Here is a 10,036-nt window from a genome sequence, read left to right on the forward strand (position 1 = left end):
ACAGTCCGCTGGCACCGGGTACCGGCACCTCCAGCACTGCCACCGCCACCGGCATTGGCACCGCTGTGCGAATCGGTATCAGCTCTGCCACCAGCGCCAGGCGCTGCGGGACATCAGCACCTCCGCTGCCACCAGCCTGGGACACTGGACTGGACCCGCGTCCCGGGAGCACCGACCTGGGTGGCACCGAGGGCCAGGAGCCGTGGGGGACGGGACATGACCACCCACAGCAGGACCCCCGTCCTGGCCACAAGACCCTCGTGCGGGGACATTGTGGGTGTGGGAACCACCCCGTGTGCTCATCCTGACCCTGGAACCCTGCGGGCTGGGCTGGTGCCAGGCCACAGAAAAGCGTTCCGCTCCCACCTTCCCGGGATTATCCCGGGAAAAGCTCCTCCAGTGCCTCGCAGCTCCAGGATCCGGGCATGGCGGGGCTCCCCCGGGCTGGACAGGGAGGGGGATGACCCGGCCCCGGGGAAGGGAGGGCAGTGGGACAAGAAGGGTTAACGGGCTGAGCAGCATCACGGGAGCCGGAGCAGCCATTTCCCTGCAGGATGTCATCGCTCAGTCCCCTCCAGCACTGTGTGCCCCAGCTGGGACACCCCGAGCTCCTCAGGCTCTGCCCCATGGCCCCAGGGCTGAGCCTTTTTTCATCAAGACATTTTCTCCAATTTGCAATCCAAATATGAATCCATTTCCAATTTTCCTGTCCCTGTTCCCTGGGAGCAGAGCCGGACCCCTCCTCGGCTGTCCCCTCCTGTCAGGAGCTGTGCAGAGCCACAAGGTCCCCCCCTGAGCCTCATTTCTCCAGGCTGAGCCCTTCCAGCTCCTTCAGAAACCTCTGAGGCTTCTTCATCTCAGCCACAGATTCACCTGCTGCCAGTACACACGTGGTTTGCTTGGTTTATTCCCCAGATTTTCCAAACATCTCTTACCACGCAGATGCTATTTCCTTGGGAATGTCAGATCAGAAGCTTTGCTCCCCAGGCCAGCACCCGCTGAAGATCCCACCCCTTGTGGCAGTGGGCAGTTGAAGCTGGGTCTGACACAGCGGCTCTGAACCCCTCAGGAGTGAGGGGTGCTGAGGCCTGGAGCATCCCATGGGATCCAGGGGTCAGGAGAGAGAGGAACATCCCCTCTGTGGGAATGGAGCTGTATCCCAGTCCAGGGAGCAGTGCAGGATGGCCGGGCTGTCAAACCACATCCTACCCTGGAGCATCCCCGCCTGGAGAGGGGCTGGGGACAAGGCAGGGAGGGACAGGACACAGGGAATGGCTCCCACTGCCAGAGGGCAGCGATGGATGGGAGATTGGGAATTAGGAATTGTTTCCTGGGAGGGTGGGCAGGCCCTGGCACAGGGTGCCCAGAGCAGCTGTGGCTGCCCCTGGATCCCTGGCAGTGCCCAAGGCCAGGCTGGAGCAGTCTGGGACAGTGGGAGGTGTCCCTGCCATGGCAGGGGTGGCACTGGATGATCCTTAACATCCCTTCCAATCCAAACCATTCCGGAATTCTGTGAGGAATAAAAGCAAAGCCAACCCCAGAACTTCACTTATGAGAAGGAAATAATGAGAAGCCAGTGCCAAAAGGCTGGCTTTTTGGGACATTATTCCTGTACCTAGGGTGGCCAGGATGCTTTGGGGCCAAGTGCATTTTCCCAGTCCTGCTCAGAACTCCTGGAACTCCAGCACAGCACCAGCTGGATGTTCTCTGCTGCTCCTCAGGGGCTGCTGAGCCTGGAGACTTCGTTCCAGCTGGAGTCTGTGACTGAGGACACCTCTCCAACTGAAGGCAACACATTTTCCCTCTTGGCACGCAACTGGAATATTCAAAAATGCTGAAAACTACCAGCATGTGGGGAGAAAACACAAAATTTGCATGTGCTCCCTCCCCTCTCCTCTCCCCTTCTCCCTCCTGTGTTTCTGCTTCCCAGAGGAACCTTACCAACACATTGTACACACATTTCAAATACACCCAGGGTTTTTTTCCCCTAGAATTTCAGAAACCAAAGCATCATCTCACCCCACAGGAAAATATGGGGTCAATATAGGAATAGAACCCAAAAATAGAGTTAGTTCTGCAGGTATAGTAATGGGAGAACAGTTAAAGTAGGGGAAGTAATGCCTGGAATTGGTTGCTTCAAACATCAGCTTACAATCCCATCCCAAATTCTTCATTTTTCATCCCTGAAAACTTCCACTGTTTCTCTGTGGTACTCTGGATACTCTCCAGCACATGTTGTTTGGTGCACCAGGTCTTTTTAATGCCCCTTTTGGTACAGCCAGTGCTGCTCTGTCCAACTCCTGCTCCAAGGAGGAGCTGGATGGAGCATGGAATGACAGGAATTACCCAGGTCCTGATCAATGACCATTAGGCCAGCACCAAATGAATCAGAACTCGATTCATATTTTAGGTTGGTATACAAGATGTAACCAAAAATATGTATTTTATAAAACCAGCTGGGGTGGTTTTCTTTCTTTCTTCCAGGACTCATCCTCCCTCCAGGAGATCTATTCATGGCCACTGAGTGTCCCTGCATGGCTGAGAAAATTCCATCATCCATGGGGAGATGCTGTGCCCAGGGGAGGAGCCAAGCATTCCTACCTGGATCCAATCTGAGATTTTGGAACAGCACAGCAGTCTTTGCCCCCTGCATTCCCAGAGGAGCAGCTTCCTTCCCCCTGCATTCCCAGAGGAGCAGCTTTCTTCCCCCTGCATTCCCAGGGGAGCAGCTTTCTTCCCCCTGCATTCCCAGAGGAGCAGCTTCCTTCCCCCTGCATTCCCAGAGGAGCAGATTTCTTCCCCATTGCATTCCCAGAGGAGCAGCTTTCTTCCCCACTGCATTCCCAGAGGAGCAGCTTTCTTCCCCCTGCATTCCCAGAGGAGCAGCTTTCTTCCCCCTGCATTCCCAGAGGAGCAGCTTCCTTCCCCCTGCATTCCCAGAGGAGCCCAGGCCCATCTCCCCCAGCCCTGGAGCTCCAAGGAAAACTCCCCCCTTGTGCAGGATCCTGCTCCAGCAGAAGCACAGCTGGCACTGCAGGAGGGCTGAGCCCCCCTGGGATGGGGCTGTGCCACCTCCCTGACCCACAGGCTGCCAAGGTGTATCCCGACTCTGTCAGTGTTTTTGTACTACTGCATTTTATTCTAATTTTCCTATTAAATTGTAGATCTGGCTTGGGATCTCCCACTTTCAAAGCAGCACGATTCCATTTTGGGAAAACTGCCTTATCCCCAGAATCCACTCTGCCCCACACAGGACTATAAACCCCCACCTCTGGGCAGAGCAGGATTTTTCACAGCTGACTGCAAAGCTGCACCCTCGGCAGGCTTGTGGCACGTGCAGGACGGGGAGAGGGACTCGAGGGGGCTGTGGAGGGTGGGGGGCTCCGGGAGGCAGGGGGGGTTCTTTGGGAAACGGGGGTTTCTTTGGGAAACAGGTGAATTTTTCCAGGAAGTAGGGGGATTTCTTGAGGAAGCAGGTGAATTTCTCCAGGAGGCAGGGGTGTTTCTCCAGGAAGAAAGGGGGTTTCTCCAGGAAGCAGGGATGTTTCTTCAGGAAGCAGATGAATTTCTCTGGGAAGCAGGTGACTTTCTTGAGGAAGCAGGTGAATTTCTCTGGGAAGCAGGGGGGTTTCTCCCGGGATATTGGTGAATTTTTCCAGGAAGCAGGGGGGTTTCTCCAGGAAGTAGGGGGTTTTCTTGAGGAAGCAGGTGAATTTCTCCAGGAAGCAGGTGACTTTCTCGAGGAAGCAGGTGAATTTCTCTGGGAAGCAGGTGAGTTTCTCTGGGAAGCAGGTGAGTTTCTCTGGGAAGCAGGTGAGTTTTTCCAGAAAGCAGGTGAATTTCTGCAGGAAGCAGGTGAATTTCTGCAGGATATTGATGAATTTTTCCAGGAAGCAGGTGAATTTCTCTGGGAAGCAGGTGATTTTCTCAAGGAAGCAGGGGGGTTTCTCCAGGTTATTGATGAATTTCTCCAGGAAGCAGGTAAATTTCTCTGGGAAGCAGGGGGGTTTCTCCAGGAGGCAGTGGGGTTTCTTCAGGAAGCAGGGGGGTTTCTCTGGGAAGAAAGGGGGTTTTTCCAGGAAGAAAGGGGTGTTTCTTCAGGAAGCAGGAGAATTTCTCTGGGAAGCAGGGGTGTTTCTCTGGGATATTGGTGAATTTCTCCTGGCCCGCCCGCCGTGGGCGCGCTGGTGCCGCAGCAGGTACCCGTGGCGGGCAAAGCCCTTCCCGCACTCGGCGCAGATGAACCACGGCACCGCCGTGGCCTCCAGCTGGCCCTGGTGGTAGAGCAGGAACCGCCTGAACTCATCCAGCTCCTGCGCCGCCAGGACTCTGCCACCGCTCCTCATTCCCACCGGATTTGTTCCCGCATTGTGGCGGCTCCCCGGTGTTTGTGCCAGCTCAGAGCAGTGGCGGCGCGGGGCGTGGGATGCTCTCGAGGATGATCCTTGGGTCATGGCACCACCACGGCCTGGAACAAGGAGATTCCAAACATTCCCTGAGTCTGATGTGACACAACATAAATCTCCAAAGAACAACAATTGCCCCCCGCAAAAAAACAGGGATGAGCTGGAATCCCCCATCCCTCCAATCCTACCAATTTCAAGGTGCTGCCAGTGAATTCCCACAACACCACACACCTGTGCTGAGGCTGGCAGGAATTTTCCTTCTCTCCAGATCCTGTTCATCCTTGACCTGCACTGCTCCTCCTGCTGGAATATGGCTTTTGGGAACAGGACAGCCTGAACAAGGAACAGAAAGAACATGGCAATGATGGTTATTAATATTTCCCCCTGATGGTTTTCCAGTAAATCCCTGCATCACTCACTCTTTAAAGAGCATCTCTGTTATTCCAGGAAAAGATCCAATGGGGAAGGAAAAGCAGCAGCTGCCCCAGTGTCTAAAGGGGTGTCTGGGATGAACAGGATTTGTGTTCCAATTTTTATAAAATATTCCAGAAATTACACCCAGAAGGTTGAAGATTAAATGTTGAAAAGTGGAAGGTCTCGGATTTGAGCCTTAACCCCAAATTCAGCTGCCTGGTGCTGGATTTTATGGTTCAGTCCTGTCTTTTTGCCAGCTAATTCCTTCTTGTGCAATGCCCCAAATTTCAACAGGTTCTTCTAAGACTCAATCCAAGGAATTACCTGAATGCTGAGGAGCTAGGGATGGCTCAAAGCTTCAGATTTAAAATATCAGTGACTTCAAGCAAACTATATATACTTGGACACTTGAAGCTAATTATCAAGATTTCTTCATTTTCTGGGCATCATTCAAGTTATTTCACTATTTCTACATTAAAACAGTTCAATTCTCTTCAGTGAATCCCAAACCCAGACATATATCAGGGTCTGGGGATGAGGAAAACACAACTTCACTGTAATTAATGAGGGCACAGGATTAATTATCCTGTGTGTTGTTGGAACCCTGGCTGCTGAAAATTCCAGACTTTCTGTGCTGCCAGGCACTGAGCCCCAGGAGAACACTGCATTGACCTGAGGCTGTGGAGAAGCTTCCAAAATGGAATGACAGAACTGGGATTGTGGGGGTGGAGTTTGGATAGAAGTGTGTGATATCACAGGGTGGGAAACTTAGAGTTTGAGGGTTTAGAATATAGTAATCGATATAAATTTAGGATAGAAGTTTTAGGGCAAAGACTAATCCTTCTTCTTCATGGGTTTGGGTAGTATTGTGTAACTAGACAAAAAAGGTCCACATTACAAGACATAAGTGATTAATTGTTAGGTTAGAAGTAAAAATAATTTAGGTAAAAAGTAAAAATAATTGTCATTTCTTAATTAGATTTTTTTTTTCGTTCTAAGACCTTGTAGAGGGACAAATATGGGGCCATTATAACTTGTTAGTGCAATACTATAGAACTCACGACTTGTAGGACTGTGATATAGATAAGAAACAGTAAACATTCAAGTCCAAATATGAAATACTGTCTCTGTGCATTTTAATCCTAACCCTGACCAAGACAAAAAAAAAAAAAAATTCAAGAGTGTGTCACTGCAGCTCCTGTATCCAAACCTTTTCCATTCCTTGATCCTTGTTTTTATTGGCAGCTGCATTCCCTGAGATCCTAAACTGTCCTTCCACCTTTTAAAGGAAAATTGTGGAGCTTCTTGTTTCTCACAAAGATTCACAAGCACTTAAAGATGAATTCTCTAAAAATCAGGGATGTGAGGAGTGACAAGAGCCAGGCCAGGCCCAGCAGGTGTCCCTTTGGAGAAGGAAAACTCACCTTTTTCCAGTGTGAGCAAAGATCCAAATTTCTCCTTCAGCAATTGCTTATAAAATTCATTCTGCCAATCCTGCAGACGTGGCCACTGAGGAAACATCCCAGAGACCTAAAAAGCAAAATGTTCCAGAGTCAGGGGAGCTGTGAATCCCTGAAAACCCTCTTATCCCAAGAGTTGAAACACGTGGGCACCTCCCTGCTGCTCCCAGTGATGTTTGTGCTATGTGTAAGCAGCATATTAATGAAGGATTTTACATAAGAACCTTCTCCTGCTAATCCAGAATGAGAGAAAAGGCTTTAAAGCGATGTGACTCAGCCAGAACAATGATTTTTTTCAACAACTGGGTCAGAAATTAGTCATAAAACCAAATATCTGTGGTCAGCATCCACGCCCAGCCCCCTCAGGGAACGTGGTTCTTCCTTCAATGTAAAATATAATAATTCAGTGTTTTAAATAAACCCTGAGGCAGAGCCACGATCTGTCAGACCGGCTGGAAAGTCTCCTCTCTGGTAATGAAAGCTTATTATTAGGGAATAACAACATTATGATTATTAATTAAACCCTCTAAGGGATATTTTCCCAAGCTGCTTCCAAGGCTTTACACACAAATCACCCTTTAATTTAATGCATTCCCACTATCCAGCCCCACAATTACCCTGCAGGGCTCGGAATTCCGGATCCGTTTTCGGCTCTTGTTGCTCAGCACGTCGGCGAAAACCCGCGGGGTCCCCACGAGCCAGGTCCCGTCCAAGGCCAGGATGAATTTGTTGGGAACGGCTTCCTTCAGCAGGCGCCGTCTCTTCCTGTGGATTTTCACGGGGTGCGTCTCGAAGGAGCTCTCCTCGAAGTGCTCCGAGCACAGGCACTGGTATTTGGAGGGGGTCTCCATGTCCCGGCCCATGTTTTGGAGCCACTGCCTCAGGAGGGCTTTGTTGTGGAGGGGGAACCCGTAAAAACTGACCGAGCTGTTCTTGTAGGGCCCGCTGGTGCCGTTCTGGCAGTTCAGGGCCGCGCAGTAACCCATAGGCACGCACCAGGAAACGGGGGGAAAACCCCCAAAAACGCACCAGGGAGAAGCTTCAGGGAGTTCCCGATCAACCTCAGTCCCAAACAGGTCTGCATTTCTCTGAAAAGCCCATGGTTTTGGCAAAGAGGAGATGAGGTGTTGAGTGAAACACGGGACTGAACTTCCCACGGGAGCTCCACACAGAGAGGAGCCAGGTCTGTCCCAGCTGCTTCAAATCAACGACCTGAGAAGGGAAAAAAGCTTTAAAATCAGCTTAATGTCCACTGAATATGCAGATTTATATTTAATTAACCCCTGTGGTATGCACACAGAGTGAGCTCCGTTCATTTCTGTATCCAGGAGGGATCCCGGGCTCCAAAGGTTATCCAGCACACAGCACAGGGCTGAGAGACAAATGACTCCCAAAAAATGAAAGTTTGGACTGTACCAGAGACTCAGAATCTCAGGGGTGCCCATAAGTGAGGAGATCTTTGGACAGGAACAATGAAAAAGGGAATAAAGCATCCAGGGATCCTGCTGCATCCTGCTTTGAAGAAAGATACCAAGGTTTGAGGACACCCGGGGTTAAAAAGAAACAAGGATCAGAAGGTCCAAAAAAAGCTCCCAGAGCCTGGTTATTAAATTAAACACTCAGCATGGAAATTGGTATTTTTGTTCTTATCTTCTGTTATGAGAGAAATAAAAAATAAAAAAGAGGGAAGAGAGAGAGGGAGACCAGATGGGAGAGGGAAGGAGATCACCAGTCCTGGCTCCAGCACTAATCAGGTTCTGAGGGCACATTTTCACAGGTATTCACAATTCCACCTGGAATTAGGTTTCTCCTTTTTCATGTAAATGGGTGAGGATGCACAGTCCCTTCTCCCAGAGCTTTCTGGAAATGGGCTTTGGGGCTCTTGATCACCTCTCCTGGATCAATCTTTGGCTGTGCCCTTTTCCCGACCCCAGGAGGTGCAGCCCCACCCCCGTGTTCCTCCTTTCCCAAACCACATCCTGTCCTACCGTGCTGCTTACGGGGGTTTGGGACACAGCAGCACAGCAGCTCCGTGAGGCCCGGGTGTCCCCAGGTCCCCAGCACGGGGATGGCAGGGACGGAGCGAGTCCAGAGGAGGCCACAGAGCTGCTCCAGGGCTGGAGCTCCTTTGCTTTGGAGCCAGGCTGGGAGAGCTGAGAATGTTCCCCTGGAGAGGAGAAGCTCCAGGGAGAGCTCAGAGCCCTGCCAGGGCCTGAAGGGGCTCCAGGAGAGCTGGAGAGGGACTGGGGACAAGGGATGGAGGGACAGGACACAGGGAATGGCTCCCACTGCCAGAGGGCAGGGATGGGTGGGATATTGGGAAGGAATTCCTGGCTGGGAGGGTGGGAAGGGCCTGGCACACGGTATCCAGAGAAGCTGTGGATGTTCCCTGAAGTGTCCCAGGCCAGGCTGGACAGGGCTGGGAGCAGCCTGGGACAGTGGAAGATGTCCCTATCCAAGGCAGGGGCGGCACTGGATGGGCTTCCAGGTCTCTTTCAACACAAACCGCTCCAGCCCAGCCCCGCTGTCTGTGCCTCTCCCCGTCCCACAGCTGTGGGGGAAAGCGGGTGGCAGCGCTGCCCTCGGGGAGCTGGGGCCCTTGGGAAGGCTCCGGACACGCAGCACCACCATCTTCCTCCCCCTCAGCCGCGCCGAGCCGCACCAGCCAATCATAGGCGGCGTCGCGGCAGCAGCAGCCAATCAGAACCCAGCCCTGACCATTTCTCCCACGCCATTGGCCCGCCGGGTCCGCCCAGCCCCCGGCACATCGCGGCCTCCACGACGGGAGGGCGGGAGGGACGCTCATCCCCATTGGTCAGCGCGCGGGGAAATCAGGAAGCTGATTGGGCGAGACGAGAAGGGAGGCGGAGATTGCGAGCGGCGTCCATCGTTGCCATGGCAACGGCGGCGGGGCCGAAACCGCGGGAGCCTCGCGGAGCACCGGCCGCGGGTCGGGACCGGAGCCCCGGGACTCCCTTACCGAGCACTGACCGCGGGTCGGGACCGGAGCCCCGGGACTTCCTTACCGAGCACCGACCGCGGGTCGGGACCGGAGCCCCGGGACTCCCTTACCGAGCACCGGCCGCGGGTCGGGACCGGAGCCCCGGGATTTCCTCTACCGAGCACCGGCCGCGGGTCGGGATCGGAGCCCCGGGGTTTCCTCTCCAATACCGGTGGGACGCGGGATTCGCAGCCTCGGAGCGCGGTCCCGGTCCGGGGGAGCGGAGGAACCCTCCCCGCCTGGAGCGCAGGCGGACCCCGGGACCGGCCCCCGCCTCCCCGCCCGTTTCCTCCCAATGACTCGAAACCTGGGATTTGGGGGGTGGCAGCCGCTGAATTCCTCCTGTTTTCAGCCTTTCCCCTCCCTTCTCTCCCGCTGCAGAATGACCCGTGGCACTCGACAATTTTAATTAAAACCCCTGAAATTTCCAGCCAACAAATCAAACATCCGGACAAAACTCAAGCAGAAACACGCACGCAAAAAAGGTCCTTTAAGGAAGTTTCCTTTAAGGAAAAGGAGCTCTGACCCCAAACAGGCTCTTCCCTGACTCTGTTTCTCTATTTCTACCCCACGGCGACACCGACAAAGTGACAGGTGACAAATCCAGACTCTACTGAGTAAAATGAATAAGGCCACGACATAATCCCGTGAGAAACCCTGAACACGAGCAAAAGGTCTCGGAAGGAGGATGTTTAACGAGCAGTACCGTGTCCCACTCCAAATGAGGGAAACTCCTCAGGCGTGGAGATGCCCAG

The 10,036-nt window shown here is 53.0% G+C and overlaps 1 protein-coding gene across 1 annotated transcript; it reads right to left on the reverse strand.

Annotated features, from left to right (window-relative positions):
* Positions 1-3,877: 3,877 nt before the first annotated feature.
* Positions 3,878-7,933, reverse strand: LOC146768086 (uncharacterized). Its single transcript, XM_085572893.1, has 4 exons — positions 6,898-7,933; positions 6,245-6,350; positions 4,638-4,739; positions 3,878-4,468 (listed from the first exon to the last, which is right to left on the reverse strand). The coding sequence occupies exons 1-4, from the start codon at positions 7,264-7,266 to the stop codon at positions 4,098-4,100; spliced, it is 948 nt and encodes a 315-aa protein (XP_085429019.1). The 5' UTR covers positions 7,267-7,933; the 3' UTR covers positions 3,878-4,097.
* Positions 7,934-10,036: the final 2,103 nt, after the last annotated feature.

Source organism: Lonchura striata, chromosome 2, assembly GCF_050655825.1.
Source record: "Lonchura striata isolate lonStrDom1 chromosome 2, ASM5065582v1, whole genome shotgun sequence".
In the NCBI taxonomy this organism is placed as follows: Eukaryota; Metazoa; Chordata; class Aves; order Passeriformes; family Estrildidae; genus Lonchura; species Lonchura striata.